Below are 16,838 nucleotides of genomic sequence, written 5' to 3' on the forward strand. Positions count from 1 at the left end.
ACCAATGGTAAAGTTAATCCCAAAGGTGTTTAAAAGGGTTGATGTTGAGGCCGCTGGAGTTCCTTCACACCAAACTCATGTCTTTATGAACCTTACACAACCTTGCACAGTTGCCAGTTAAAGAAGCAAATAGTTTGTTTTGTATAATAAATTGTATAGGGATAGTGGTAGCCTAGTGGGTAGAGCTGTGGGTTACAAACTAGGAGGTTGTGGGTTTGAATCCCGGCCACTGTTGGGCCCTTAAGCAAGATCCTTAACTCTCTCTGTTTCAGGGGCACCGTACAGTGGTTGCCTCTGCGCTCTGACCCCTGCTTGTCTGTACACTGGTATATGTACAGTGGGGCCAAAAAGTATTTAGTCAGCCACTGATTGTGCAGGTTCTCCTACTTAGAAAGATGAGAGAGGTCTGTAATTTTCATCATAAGTACACTTCAACTATGAGAGACAAAATGAGAAAAAAAATCCAGGAAATCAGTGTGTGCAAACCTGGTGAAGACTTACAGGAAACGTTTGACCTCTGTCATTGCCAACAAAGGTTATGTTACAAAGTATTGAGTTGAACTTTTGTTATTGACCAAATACTTATTTTCCACCATAATGTACAAATAAATTCTTTAAAAATCCTACAATGTGATTTCCTGGATTTTTTTTTTTCTCATTTTGTGTCTCATAGTTGAAGTGTACCTATGATGAAAATTACAGACCTCTCTCATCTTTCTAAGTAGGAGAACCTGCACAATCAGTGGCTGACTAAATACTTTTTGGCCCCACTGTATATACCACAAATAAAGGCTCTCCGACTGCCCTAGATTCTTATTTGCCTGTTTGCAATAGGTGGACTGAAACTCGTTTACTGAGTGGCCTTCCCTTTACTATACACTCACCCAATTGCACCCGTTAAGCACCTGGCAAGACTTAAGCTTAAGAAGCTGTTATCCCCCCTATTTCCATTTGTACCTAGGCTGGCTGGTAGTTGTTAGGAACCAAATGGATGTTTGTTCAGTTCCAGTCAACAGTTATGTCACTACAGCAACAGGGCCCAGCCCATAAGTACAATAATTGCAAGGCTTTGTAAAAGTATTGTGAAACACCTGAGCCATAAATAATACTGAGAAATGATCACATTTTCTACATTCATGCTGGCATGCTTTGAGTGCTTTTGTTTCCTCTCACTGCCTAGAAAACATACAGAAGGTGGCTTGGCTACTCTAAATACAGTGTTTGTTTTTTGCTTGGGTCCAGAGTTTCTAGTCATTGCTGGACCCATCATGACTGTAATTAGTCTGGTTATTGGCTAGTTTGGTTATTGGCTATAAAAAGCAGCAACATTTACATCCCTGCTAGCAAAAAACAAGGGCTTACTGCACTTCAAGCTCACGTTAGGAAAAAGATAAAATGTAAACATGTAAAAATGTAAGCATCACACTTATATTAATGAAATATTAATAAGTTGCTTCTGATAACCGATGAGATTGTGGTTGCTGTGACAGACAGCTTGTCAGTATTACCTGTCCCTCTTCACCCCCAACTATCATCAGGGAAAGATTTGAAGCACGCTTTCACGTTTACTATGCAGAAAAATAAATAACTCATTATTTCTGTTTTAAATGTCAGTGTATTATGAATGCATACTGTTCAGCCATAACATTAAAACCACCTCTGTGTTTCTACACTCCCTGTCCTTTTTATCAGCTCCACTTACCATATAGAAGCACTTTAGTTCTACAATTACTGACTGTAGTCCACCTGTTTCTCTATGTACTTTTTTAGCCTGCTTTCATGCTGTTCTTCAATGGTCAGGACCCACACAGGACCACCACAGAGCAGGTATTATTTAGGTGGTGGATCATTCTTAGCACTGCAGTGACACTGACATGGTGGTGGTGTGTTAGTGTGTGTTGTGCTGGTATGAGTGGATCAGACACAGCATCACTGCTGGAGTTTTTAATTACCGTGTCCACTCACTGTCCACTCTATTAGACACTCCTACCTAGTTAATTGGTCCACCTTGTAGATGTAAAGTTGGAGATGATCACTCATCTATTGCTGCTGTTTGAGTTGGTCATCTTCTAGACCTTCATCAGTGGTCACAGGACGCTGCCCACGGGGGGCTGTTGGCTGGATATATTTTTGGTTGGTGGACTATTCTCAGTCCAGCAGTGACAGTCAGGGTGTTTAAAAACTCCATCAGTGCTGCTGTGTCTGATCCACTCATACCAGCACAACACACACTAACACACCACCACCATGTCAGTGTCACTGCAGTGCCGAGAATGATCCACCACCTAAATAATACCTGCTCTGTGGTGGGAGAGTCCTGATTTATTGAAGAACAGGGTGAAAGGGGGCTAAAAAAGCATGCAGAGAAACAGATGGACCACATGTGGTAAGTGGAGCTGATAAAATGGACAGTGAGTGTAGAAACAAAGAGGTGGTTTTAATGTTATGGCTGATCAGTGTATATTACTATACTATCATCACAGTTCTTATGAAGTATTGCATAAATATGGATTATCAATTTTGACAGCAATTAAAGTAAAATATAATGCTTTCCACAGATTTACTGGTCAGGAAGGTCCAAGTGGATTTGGCTTTGAGCTCACATTACGGCTGAAGAGAGAGCCTGGAGAGACAGCACCCCCCACCTGGCCAGCCGAGCTTATGCAAGGTTTGGCCCGGTATGTCTTTCAATCAGGTACGAAGCAGCTTTATCATAATGTTTGCCATTGTGTACTTTGTGTTTTATAATTTGTATTTAATTCTTTTTTGAAAGACCAAACTTGCTGACCAAAGCAGCGGTCAATTATGATAAGTGAGGAACAGCACACACTTGACTGTAAAGGAAGTTAGCAGTCCTAAGCTTGCAGGGGACATGAAACGCCCTAATTTTGATGAGTTTATGGTAGTCTAGTTTATGGTAAACCTGTAAGAGTTTTTAGAGAGAAATAACACCTAGTGTTTCATGCTTCCTTTAAGCCTGTTAAATTAAGCCCATAGACATGTTTGTACTTTAGGTTAGTTAATTAAGATAGTTCTTTATTACAGTAGTGTGGAAATCACCCCCCTAATTTAGTCCTAATTTAGTCCCCCTAGTCCTGACCTCATTCCCACTGAACAGCTTTGGAATGAACTGGAGCATCAGTTGAGGGTTTTCTTGACCAACATTGGTGCTCAATCATACAAATGCTTTATTGACTTAATGGGCACAAATTCCCACAGACTAAAGTTTTGTGAGAAGCCCTCTTGGAGAAAAAGCTGAACGCATCACGTAGAGGTCATTCTATATTAATATCATTTGTTTTTGAAATAGGCCATCCAACAAGCTCATGGCTGGGTGTTTAAATACTTGTGGCCATATAGTTTGTGTGTGGGGGGGGGGGGGGGGGGGGGGGGGGCACACATTGATTAATAAGTGTGCTCTTTGATATTGATTTCGATGTTCACTGAATTAAGTGCAGAGCATTGAACTCTGTTCAACTCTTGTCTAAAACATTAGTGAGTCCATACTAACATTCATGATTCTGGTAGCTGATGTTATTTTTAGTTTAAATAGTTGCAACATTGATCAGAGTAAAGGTTTATTAACAAAATGGTCAAAGCACTGCTTATGGAAACATAAAAAAAAAAACTAAATGAAGTAACTACAGGATACTGTGGGAATAGTAGAAGCCTCATCGTTCTTGCGACAAACTGCTTATCCATATGGTGAAATAGTTCTAGTTTTGATTTGTCACTACGTGGAACTATGTCCCAGAACTCTGCAGGCCTATCCAAATTCCTCCCAGCATATTTCAGTCGATTCTTTCGGAAGCCATATTTCCTCCACTTGTTGATTAACTTATTCATTGTGTTATTTGGTATATGTAATGCCTTGAACTAATTTTTATTAATTTTTACTGAAATTATTTTATTTAAACCCAATGAAAAGTATTTATTAATTACACTGTTCTTTTTTTTTGGCTTTAACTTTTTTTTTTTTGATAAGTCTTTTTATTAAAGATTTTTACAATATATAGAATGCAAACAATCCCAAGTCCCTTTCACCCCTCCCACCCCACCCCCCAGACCTGCATACACCAGATTTCAAAAAGATATATTTCTACATCATAAAATAACAAGGCACATAGTAATACCAAAATAAACACATCCTTCATATCATAAACCTAATATCTCTTAATGGGTCATATTTCCAGCTTTCATATTTTCCACAAATATCAAGAAGGACTGCCAGGTTGTATAAAACCTCTGCACTGATCCTTGAAGAGAGTATCTTATTTTCTCTAATTTGAGGTATTGCATAACCTCTCTAATCCAGTGGGCATAAGTCGGGGGAAGAGAGTCTTTCCACCTAAACAATATTAATCGTCTGGCTAGCAGAGTGCAAAAAGCCAATACATTACACTTATTGTTACTTAGGTGAGTATCTACTGGCATAACACTAAATAGTGCAATATAAGGCGAATAGTCTAGTGGTACTTCCAGAATTTTAGAAAGGGAATCAAAAATGGACTGCCAAAACTGATATAGCTTTGGGCATGTCCAAAACATATGTAGTAAATTTGCAGGGTATTGTTTACACTGTTCTTTTTTGAAACAGAAAACACATTCTGCAGTGGCGATCACATCTCATGGCACAGTCCACTGGACAACAGTGAGTCCCGAATCCAGCACATGCTGCTCACAGAGGACCCCCAGATGCAGCCTGTCCAAACTCCATTTGGACATGTAAACTTTCTTCAGGTAAATTACAGTGAATGGAACTATATTTTGTGCTAGGGATGGTGCTCTAGCATACTGGCAATACTGGCTTGTATTTTTTACTTGTTTAGTGCAGAAACTTGATGGCTTCATTTATGCATTTGTCCTTTATTAAGGCTATGATAGCTGTTTTAAATGGATTTACCAAAGCAGTTATAGAGGGTGACAAAATACGGCAATTAATGTTTTTTTGTGTAATGATATGCCTCATTAATTCCCTGCTGGTCATTACTGGTTAACAGCACCATTAAAAGTGGGGCAATAAATGTCCAAAACTCCTTGAAATTAGTGCATGTCACTTTTTACATTCTACATCAGATGTAACCAAAGAACCACAAAACTGGTCTGCCGGTGAATAAGAAGCTGCTAAAAACCTAAGCCACACTGTCCACATCAAAGTTAGCTTTACATCCGCTTCCGCTAAATATGTATCTGGTTCAAAAGTGGAACCTGGAAACCTAACTGAAGTCTAATGCTAATCACATGACCGATCACTTGCATTAATAACAGCAACACATTGTTTTATGTATATTTTTGACCCAGCATCTTTTCTACAAATGTTACTGTATGTTGCTGAGTCATATGTTGCCCTTAATTTCCTTCAGGATCAATAAAATATCTATCTATCTATCTATCTATCTATCTATCTATCTATCTATCTATCTATCTATCTATCTATCTATCTATCTATCTATCTATCTATCTATCTATCTATCTATCTATCTATCTATCTATCTATCTATTCACAGAAAAAGAACAGTTGCAGAAATCATTCATATATGCAAACATAGTAATTGCAATTTAAGCCTTCAATTTAAACATAGATTGAAGTTGTCTCTTTAGCCCAGTACCACATTTAGCTTAAAATAACAAATTATGTTTGATGATGTAAATGTTTCTTATTACATCTGCAAAACCAGTTTGGTATCCTTGCATGCCAGAAATTAAACAGCTTTGACATGGTTACTTTTATTTAAATATCTTGGTGTAAATGGGTGAATCGATTTCTCTGTGCTTTGCAGATTGTAGGTGTGTGTACAGAGGAGCTGCAGGCAGCACAGCAGTGGAACGGTCAAGGCATTCTGGATTTACTGCGTGGTGTGCGTGTGTAAGTATTCTAAATGCCAGGCTCAATACAGAGCAAAAACAAACCTGATTCTTGCTAGTTGTTTTCAGACCTGCTTCTGAACAAATACAGAATGCAACTGTTAGAGGATTATTTTATGTATTCATGCCTAGTAGCTGCAAATATTGGCTTTTAGCTGATGTATGCGTCCAGGTTTTACACGGATGTAGTTCACATGAGAATATTGAGGGGTTTTAAAGGTCCTTTTTATTGACTGTGACTTAACAAACATACAGTGTATTTTTCTATCTGGTTAAATGCATCACTGACCCTGAAACCTTGCTTAGACATCATTTTATTAATTATGTGTATATGAGCCTTTCCCTCCTGCTTTGTTTGCAGTGCTGGAGGTCCATGGTTAATCACTGACATGAGAAGAGGGGAGACCATATTTGACATTGATCCTCACTTACAAGTAAGGCTTTTAAAGTTTGTTTCTGCTTTTCTCCCACCTTCTTTTTTTCATTTGTTTTTCTTTTTACACTTAGGCAGACTATGATTTTACATATATCAGAATTGAAACTTACGTCACATTTTATGTTAAACAACGTTTTTTAAAATTAATTAAATAGCATCTTGTGAGTGTGTTTATAATAATATGTAAAAGGGATGTGTATGAATACTGGAGTACACAAGTCCTTGTTCCTCAGTGATCAATTACAATCAAAAACCATTTTGCAGAATGTAAAGGTGTGGTATTTCTGATGGTACAACACAGATTTCACTTTTAGTACAGTGTCAAGAAGCAGTTTCAGAACTCTGGATTCAGAAAGTATTCAAAACCTCTGACTTTTTGAGCACTTTTTTGTGTTGTAGATATAATTTTTACCCATCAAGCAACCCTTAATCACATAAAATGATGACAAGCCATAAAGCCCAAGCAATCACTATTAAATTGTGGCAAGGACATAAAACTTGAAAGTGTCTAAGGCTTTGGGTGTTTTTAGGACCATAGTAGCCTCAATAATGCTTGAGAACAGCATGCTTATATGTTTTGTGGTTGCCAGTAAAAATTTTCTTGAAATTTAATCAGTAAAACTATTTAAATTTAAATACTGTTAGCTTGCACTGTTTACTTATTTACAAGAAGGTTATGTAAAATAATGGGCATGAAATGATCATCACCAGTTTGTTGGTAGGTTTGGTAGATTTATGTGCTGAAACTAAGCTAATTTTATAGCTTGTTTGCAGTGGAAATGCATAAATTGGAAAAGTTATGTTTGTTCAAATGCTGTTACAACAAACAAACAAAAAAATTTTTAGTCAAATTGAAATTATAATTCTTTCCACGTTAAAGTGTAAATGCCATTTATTGATATTAAAAAATGCCAAACGTTAAAAGTACTTTAATAGTTTCAGATTTGGCACCACTTTATTTGGAGTTTCTGGTTTTCATGAATCTGACATGTAAATGAATCCATAATTATCACAACTGGGTGGTGTTAATGCACCATTGAAAATATGTAATTTTTTTAAGTTAAGCAACATTAAAGCTAGATAGGCATGCTGGTCAGTTACCCCTTTCTTCCTGTGCACTCACTCACTACTGATGCGCACAAGTTTGGCACTTTTGGTTATGTGTGTTTGTTGTTTGCTCATCCCAAGCAGGAAAGAGTGGATAAAGGCATCGAGACGGACGGCTCCAACTTGAGTGGCGTCAGTGCCAAGTGTGCATGGGATGATCTGAGTCGACCCCCAGAGGACGAGGATGATAGCCGCAGCATCTGTATTGGATCACAACCTCGCCGACTGTCTGACAAAGGTAAGGATTTTATAGACAAGTAATGTTAAAAAAACAGAGCTATACTAATATAACTAATTTTTATGAAAATATGTGTCATTTGTAAAGGTCAAACTGTTCCCAAAGCCCAAAATAAAGTGCCTTTTTGTATTTGATTTAAAAGACATTAAAGTGCCAATAAATGACTAACAAGCTTGCCTGTGTTTTATGTCTAGATACTGAACAGATCAGAGAAGCTCTCAGAATAGGACTGGAAATCAACAGCAAGTCTGTATTACCCCCCATTAATAGCCAGAAGCACAATCAAGACCGATCACTGTAAGTCCTCTCTTTCTTTATACTGAGAATTTTGAGCACTACAAACTATCTTAACAGTTTAAATAAAAATTAAGATATAAATTATTTTTTTAAATGATTAATGAGCATAAATAAGAAAAGAAGCAAAGATGTGTATTTTAAGGCAGCTTGGTGAAATTAGTACATGTAATTTAGCTTACTTGGAGATGAATATGCAGTAAAAATATCAAATGAAAATGTCCCTACAGTAGGAATGTTAATTATTCTATTACACAGGCTGAACAGAGTTGCACATGCACCAGCTGGATGTACAGATTCATTAAGAGTAAAAGAACTGCAGTTCTAACCTGGGCTGAAACTTGATCAGTGGCACAGTTATGCATTAGAATCCCAAACAGAAGCTGTTGTTTGTGTCATCGTGAGGGTCTGACTGTACAGTGGTACCTTGTAACTCGATGTCCCTTAAACTCGAAATCATAAACTCGACATGTGTGTGACCACCGCTTTGTTCAGCGCTCACCTTGAGCGGTGCATTAAAACGTCATCAGAGTGCAAATATGAGACCAATCTGCATTTGTGTGGAATAACCGTCAAATTCACTCTAAGGCGGCGTTTCTCAAAGTGTGGGGCATAACATGAGGGGCACGTCTGACTGAAATGAAGCGCGGAACCAATGTTTTAACGTCGGAATTTTTTTTACGGTGGACCATAAACAAACCGTGTTTTCAGGTCTGTCAGTATTCATTCTAACAGTCTAGATCAGGAGTGCTTAATATATCGATCACACACAGTACACGCTGGTACATCGTTCCTCAAACAGCTCAGCGTGACTGATATGAAATGTGGCCACTGTTTGTTTAATTTGCGGTTTGTTACCATGACTACGCCTCAGCCCGCCTAAAGCACCTCTAATCTACAGGGTGGGTCATAAGTTTCCATACATAGGAAAAATATATATATTTTTATAAAAACCATTTTGATTTATATAATATGCTCTACATGACTGCCATTGCTTTGAAAACAAATTTTAATTTGTTGCTCTTTATTCCAACTCATTTTTTAGGGTATCTGAAATATAAAAAATAAAATGTTTAAAAAAAAGCATATGTATGGAAACTTATGGCCCACCTTGTATTTCAGATACCCTAAAAATGAGTTTGAATAAAGAGCAACGAATTGAAATGTGTTTTCAAAACAATGGCAGTCATGTAGAGCATACTATATAAATAAAAATGTTTTTTATAAAAAAAAAAAATGTTTATTTTTCCTATGTATGGAAACTTATGGCCCACCCGGTTTAACGTTTTCTGATGGAGAAATTTTAACCTACAATCTGACATTTATATGAAGTCAAGGGTCTCTGCTGGACAATTTGGAACTTCCACATATTTGACTGCCACATATTTGACAGCTTTTTCGGATCAACCTACTTCCCACATGAAAATAATGAAGTCTAAATATGGGTCCATCCTTACTGAAAACTGCTTGAGCATCCTCGGCTCCTGTCCAGATACATAAACCTGACTGATACCATTCAGAGCAAATCGTCAGAATAAGGTCCGTGTGATTCAGTCACTTGCTCTGTAAAGCTGAATATCAATACAGGAACTGAAGTGCATTTAAAAAGCTTCAAAGCTTTTTTGAAAAATGATGAGGCCGACCTTAAAAAGTAGATCATGATGACCTGTAGACTGAAACAGTAGATCTCAGGCCATGAAAATGGTTAAACCCCTGGTCTAGATTTACAGAACAGAGAGGTATTTGACAGGGATAAAAAGAAAAACAGCCACTAATACAGTGATAAGACTTAAACTCTCACAAATTATTTTTTTGGCACGTATTCAACTTTATCTTTTTTGTAAAGTGTTTGCAAATTTTATTTCATTTTTTTTAATTTTTGAAATAGACTGATTGAAGGAGCTGTTCAGTGATATGTCAAACGTGGTTTGATAAAGTCAAGTACAACAGAAATTACTGAAATAAAGGTAAAAGGAACATTCATGATCTTTGAAGTTATTTCAACAAAGTTAAAATTGGCCTGTTTTTGTAAGCTTTTTTGTCATGTCTGCATGACAGATTTTCATCTTCCAAAGGGGGATGTAACATAACAAGTTTGAGAACCACTGCTCTAAGGACATTCACATGTATCTGTGTGTAGCTGGATTTCCTGTTTCACTTCTAAATTTGTGTTATAGCTCAGGGTGCTGAGAAATTGTCAGAATCAGCTTTTCCGAGAAAGTCTAAAACAGGTATCGTTAAAAAAAAGCTTAATGTGACAATGTATTAAAAGAACGACACAAACGCTAAACTTCTCTTAATTATTACTGCTTATAAGTTCTTTCCACTAATAAAATTCCTTGCTTGTTGTTTTAGTACAGTAAGTCATGTTAAGCTTTGTGCACACTGCATAGGAAATAATGGCACAGCCAGCGCAAAAGCTATTGTGCCACTTTTCATGTGAAAAAGCCCTAACTGAACAGAATACAGTATGAATTAAGAAGCATAAGGAAACAATAAAGAAGTAATGGTAAAAAGCAAGTTTTATTGTATTTAATTGTTTTTCAAGTGTATTTCTGTATTTTCATTATAACTATAGTTATATTGTATTTGTGTTATTTTCAGTGTATAATTGTTAAAAACAACCCCAGTATTTTACATTAGCCTAAAATATATGCGGTTTTGTGGGATCATGGAACGCATTAACAGGTCTCCCATAAACCCTAATGGGTAAAAATACCTTGAAATTCCCAGAACCTATTGACGTTGAGTTTCAGGGTACTACTGTATGTTAAACTCTGTGTAATGATGTGTATATTTTGCATCATGTCCCAGTATAAAGGTAGAACTCTTATTTCTTATAACTCTTATAAAGGTGCTTATCTTATAATAACTAGACTAATGTTGTCATGAAGAGCTTTAACACACCAACTGCACAGAGCATGTAATAAACTGGTCGCGTCCAACTCTGCTTACAGTGTTTATGATCATTTTACTGTTCTACATCACTACATCACTGCTACATTCACTATATTACACTATGTTGTTGTTTTTTTTTTATGAAGAAAACGTAAAGGCCTGTTAAGATGAAGCCACGATTTACTTTCACACCTACCCACACCAACGTTATGTTTTGGAAATAGTTGTTGTGCTGAAATTTTACTTTGTAGAAATTTGACACCTTCAGTGCACATGCACAGGTTACTGAAACACACTAGGATTATGTGTAATCGTTTCTCACATAATACTCAGAATATAGTAATCACTTAAAGCATTCAAACCATAAACAGGGAAACTGTTTTGCATCAGTATTAAGCTGCTACTAAACAGACTCTGCACATGCAGATTTGTGGTTTAATGTTGTTTTTCTAACAAAATGATGGTCTATTGGCCTTGTTGTATTAATCAGTATTGTTGTTCTGTTGACATGATATTCAATAACGTCTAACAATTAATGGGTCACTATAAGCTTATTGCTTACCTAATAAACCAAATTTGCAAAACTTTGTTAAAACTTTATATAGACAGTTTTAAATTTAACATATTCAACCCTCCTCACCTTACAAGGTATCACGGTGATGTGTATAGAACAAGAAGTCTCACTAAACAAAGGATAGGAAGAAACTGAGTAGGCCACTCTAGGGAATTCCAGAACTGATTTTCTTGGAAGTGTTTTGAGGTTATTTGTCTTGCTGGAATGTCCAGTTATCATCAAAGTTCAATTTGTTTTACCACAGAGTGCAAAACATTCCTCCTCAAAATGCCTTGGTATCTATGTGAATCCATTATGCCAGTCACACGGTCAAGATTGTTAGTTCCTGCAGCAGAAAAACATCCCCATGTTATCACTGATCCACCTCCATGGTTGACTGTGGGGATAGTATTCTTCCGGTCCTAAGCCTTGCCTTTTTTACATAAGAAATCACTGATTAATATGGCAAACAGGTTCAATTTTGATTCATCACGTTATAGAACTGTCCTAGAACTCTGTAAGCCTGTCAAATTCTCTCTGGCATATTGTGCTTGTGCTGTTTAGTCAAGAGTGGAATGCATTGTAGCAATCGGCCATGAAGGCCTTGGTTTTAAGTGATCATCTTATGGTTGCCAGTAACACTAGTCCCAGTCTTCATCAGGTCTTGTAGGTCTTTGCCAGTAAGACAGGCATTTTGCTAAGGCCTCTGGATAAAGTTTGGAACGTCTAGACATTACTCCCAATGGTGTCTCAAGGGATGTTTAAGATTGTAAAAATCATATACCATTGCCCTTCTGGTGCAATGAAATTATGTCCCCTCTCAGCTTTTGTGTCCTTAGTCTTTGCCTTGAATACTGCTCAGGGTGGTGTTTATACAATCCATTATACAACAACGCTAATTCAAATAAGGGGTTATTGAGTTCCCAATGGTTTATCATGTTGTTTGTTACCCAACTTTAGGTCATACAGACTAGCAGAAAGTTTAAGATCAGTAATAATATGTTGGGGTTGGATAATTGTACCATGGCTGTATTAAACCCTTCTGCTACTCTAAAATACTACATGATTCTTTTGTTTGTTCATTAGCTATATAATTTAACTGATAAAAGCTTCATTTATAGCAAAATCTAGCTTTGCTGAAGATTTAATAAGGAGTTTGTTATGGGTAGTAGGGCTAAAAAAGGGCGTTTCATTTTAGTCATCAGGTGTAGGCAAAAGACACAAGCTGCCTTGCTTGTCCTTCATTGTTGCTAGTGAGCTAACAAAACTACTGTCAGGTTTGTTTAAACTTGACAGGAGTGCGGCAAGTACAGAGGTTTAGAGATCAATGTCACTGTTGCATAATCTAATCAGTGGTGCAGAAGCTATTCAGTTTTACAGACATAAAACATGCTATATATTATTCCTTTGGGTTTCTTATCCCTGTATCCACTAAAATAATTACAATCACTTTCACAGCAGGTTTTCCTAAGAATCCCAGTGCTTGGGGTCTTTTATTCACCTTGAGCTGAGGTTGTGCTTCTAGTTTCTTCGGCTTCTTTTTCATTTATAGCTTTGCTATGCCAAATGCACATACCAGTGAAGTGGCAGTTTTTTGGTTGAAGCTGTGTATACAGTAGGTGTTAAAGTTGGTTTCCATTTTTGATTCTATTACCTTTACCTCCTACATTAATGTCCAAATTGTAACTAATTATTCGACTTTTGTGGTGTGGCACCATTAAACATATGTTCCCAGCTAGCTGCCAGACACGAGGTGGCAAAGCAAGGCTGTTATTAAACACACCTTATTGAGTTTTGTTGCACGTCACCATATGGTGAACTTTTGCTTTAAAATGCAAATGCTACACTATATTGCCTTGTATTTGCTTGTCTGCCTTCACACGCATATGAACTTGAGTGCGTCCCATTCTTAATCCATAGGGTTTAATATGATGTCTGCCCACCCTTTGCAGCTATAATGGCTTCAACTCTTCTGGGAAGGCTTTCCACAAGGTTTAGGAGTGTGTTTATGGAATTTTTTTGAACATTCGTCCAGAAGCGCATTTGTCAGGTCAGACACTGTTGTTGGATGAAAAGGCCTGGCTCACAGTCTCCGCTCTAATTTATCCCAAAGGTGTTCTATCGGGTTGAGGTCAGGACTCAGGTGCAGGCCAGTCAAGTTCTTCCACACCAAACTCACTCATCCATGTCTTTATGGATCTTGCTTTGTGCACTGGTGCGCAGTCATGTTGGAACAGGAAGGGGCCATCCCCAAACTGTTCCCACAAAGTTGGGAGCATGAAATTGTCCAAAATCTCTTGGTATGCTGAAGTATTAAGAGTTCCTTTTACTGGAACCTCTGCCCACTATGCGCCTCAGCATAGGCTGACCCCACTCTGTCATTTTACGTGGCCTACCACTTCGTGGGACCAGCTCATACCAGCTCATAATTCCAGCTCATTGTTTGTTGAAGATTTTCTTATTTTTGATGGTTAACTAAGGTGTCTGACAATCCATTCTACAATATATTTCATTAATTCACAAAGTTGAATCAGTTCATCTGGACATAAAGGTTGGTGTGAAGAAACACATCTCCACACCAAACTCTTTGTGGATTTGTGTACCTGGATTATTGAGCGTGGATCAAGACATTCTATTGATCTCACTGCAGTTGTGCTTACCCCAGTTACACAACAGAGGGATGAGTATAACTTTACTAACTCCCTCTATAGTGACTGGCCATCCTGTCTGACTCACCTTACATACTGACCACATTCAGAGTTCATCTTTAGCTACGCCAAGCATACACACATCTCAGCGGTGTGCACAGTTATAATAATTAAAAAACATCTTGTCTAATTTGTCCCAATCAATTGCTGTGTTGCTGGTTAATTAAGCCTAGGACTGACATCACTCAGAGGCCTATAAAGAAATAAGTCGTAGCTTAGTCGTTAAGGTACTGGACAAGTGATCAGATGGTTGCTGCTGGTTTAGGCCCCTGATCAAGGCCCCTAAACCTCAATTGTATCAGTCACAACTGTCTGCAAAACCTCAACTTGCATTGTGTCCATCACAAAAGTCTCTTTGGGCATAAATTTAATGTGAAGCCCCTGGTTTTGTCAGTATGTAGTTACACTTCATTTTGCATCACACTTGACAACATATGAATTAGAACAGACAATAAGTGACTGTTTGTCCATTTAAAAAGATGGATAGCCTAGTTTTGCCAAGTTTCTTGATGAAATGGCACCCTTATAATGACATTTTTCATAATCAGGTAAGCAGAACGTACAATTTATTGAGTGTAGGTGGTGGGCTTTGCATAAATGAATTTCAGAGAACAATTCGATAACCGTATATTAGGTTTCTTTTAGAGCTGATAATCCAGTGTGATGAATCTTTAACTACACATATAACAGATTTGGGTAAAGAGAGTATTCTTTACCTTTAACATTACTTTTAAAAGCCTTTCCCCATCTATTGGTCAAATATGACTCAAATCAGATTTTAAATATCATTTATACTTTGTGGAATGCTACAACATTTTACTCGTTCTTTTTTAAAATTAAAGGTGGAACGGGTTGCGTCTGCTTTTAGTGGCAGTTCAAATAATGAAAATTGATTTGCCTCTTGGCAGTAATGGGGTAATTCATCAATTTACTTTCGCTCTGGTACAAATCTACCCCTAATTTCTCCTTAGACAATCAGTTGGACATTTGCAGAGCAAGCAGAACTCAAGGTAAGAGCCAACCAGTAGTGAAAGTCTAATATACCTCTCAACATTATGTTCACTAATACTGTTTATTCTTTAGTAATAGATATTCATATCTGTACAGCTTACTATTTGTTTAAGAAGTTGTTTTTCTGAGACATGATATCTATATTTTGTCCATTTCAATTGTCAACTTAACAGTTTATATTATGAAATGGATATGTAGCACTACTGGGTCTTTTTTTTATTTCTGCTTACCCTCAGCCTAATAAATGTAACCTTTCTTCTGCACTAAGAGTGCAGTGTCTGTTTTGCATAGAATAATAAATACATGTATGCAGTTAACATGCAATTGTTGTTAGTGTCTTTGATCTGTGTGGCACTGTGCACAGTGCTAAAGGTTGTGTTTGTGCAGCACATTATGATAGTCCAGGCACAGGAATGTAAAAATTGCTCAGGTCACTGTTTTTGAGGAGTTTTGCCTGTATTCCCCATGTTTCTCTACTTCAGTTTACTCCCGATTCCCAAACAAACATGAACTGAAATAAACTGGTTCTTAAAATTGCTACTTGAAGAGGTGTTAGGAAATGTGTGAGCATGTAAGGCCCTGCAATGGATTTGCACTCTTTCCAGGGTGGATTTTTTTCTGGTACTAATCTGGATTAAGTGATTACTTGGAGAGAGGGGGCTACGATTGAATTGTGTGTTTTTTTTTATTATTATTAAAATTGTAGTGTACAGTTTCTGTTTTGCTGTATTTAATGCATGTGCACAATGGTTTCATATGTAGAGTGTGTTAGCATTTACTTAAGGGAATTTGACCAGGAGTGTCTAAACTTTTGCACAAGCAAAATCAGTATACAAGAAAACAACATTTGATAATTCTCTTGAACCTTTATATAACTGACCAACGTGCAAATTGATGGCCTGTAATGTTTAGGCTGACTAGTTGCATTTTTTAAATATAAAGAAATTTTTAAGTTAATGCTTGTAACACACTTAAAGGTTTTTCAGCAATACAATGCAAGGCCTCATTCAACAACATAGCTTTGTGGGGGCGGCACGGTGGCTAAGTGGGTAGCAATGTCGACTCACAGCAAGAAGGTCCTTGGTTCGACTTCCAGGTGGGGTGGTCACGGTCCTTTCTGTGTGAAGTTTGCATGTTCTCCCCGTGTCTGGGTTTCCTCCGGCTGCTCTGGTTTCCTCCCACAGTCCAAAGACATGCAAGTGAGATGAATTGGAGATACTAAATTGTTCATGACTGTGTTCAATATAAACTTGTGAACTGATTAACCTTGTGTAAAGTGTAACTACCGTTCCTGTCATGAATGTAACCAAAGTGTAAAACATAACGTTAAAATCCTAATAAACAAACAACATAGCTTTGAGGACATGTAATGCATGTGCTATACTGGCCTGCCTGCAGTTCAGATCTGTCTTGTATTGAAAATATATAGCACATTATGAAGAGAATAATCACATAGCAACCACATACAGTTAAGCAGCTGAAGTCTTAAGCAAAAATAGGCAACAATCAGTTTTATTGTTTCCAAACCATTAAAAAAAGAATAAAAATAGGAATTCATTACCTGTCCCAACTATTTTTGTGCTGCAGGAATCAAATTCTAAATTTAATATTTACAAAATACAGCTAAGTACTTTTGTAATTGAAATAAAGGTTCAAGAGAATTAATTCTGTGATTCTACCTTTGTGACAGCATAGAGAAACAATTTAAATATTTAAAATGATTCATTC

General features: G+C 37.2%; 1 protein-coding gene across 3 annotated transcripts in view; it reads left to right on the forward strand.

Annotated features, from left to right (window-relative positions):
* The window catches only part of sufu (suppressor of fused homolog (Drosophila)), a 30,450-nt gene that overhangs the window by 8,338 nt on the left and 5,274 nt on the right, over positions 1-16,838 (forward strand). For 2 of the 3 annotated variants that reach the window (XM_062996015.1, XM_062996017.1), the window contains exons 3-9: positions 2,559-2,695; positions 4,598-4,740; positions 5,781-5,866; positions 6,227-6,299; positions 7,490-7,646; positions 7,841-7,943; positions 15,071-15,109. In XM_062996015.1, the coding sequence (XP_062852085.1) occupies positions 2,559-2,695; positions 4,598-4,740; positions 5,781-5,866; positions 6,227-6,299; positions 7,490-7,646; positions 7,841-7,943; positions 15,071-15,109 (738 nt within the window). The remainder of the gene's footprint in view (positions 1-2,558; positions 2,696-4,597; positions 4,741-5,780; positions 5,867-6,226; positions 6,300-7,489; positions 7,647-7,840; positions 7,944-15,070; positions 15,110-16,838) is intronic. The other variant, XM_062996016.1, reaches the window with a different exon arrangement.

The sequence above is a fragment of the Trichomycterus rosablanca genome, chromosome 5 (genome assembly GCF_030014385.1).
Source record: "Trichomycterus rosablanca isolate fTriRos1 chromosome 5, fTriRos1.hap1, whole genome shotgun sequence".
Lineage (NCBI taxonomy): Eukaryota > Metazoa > Chordata > Actinopteri > Siluriformes > Trichomycteridae > Trichomycterus > Trichomycterus rosablanca.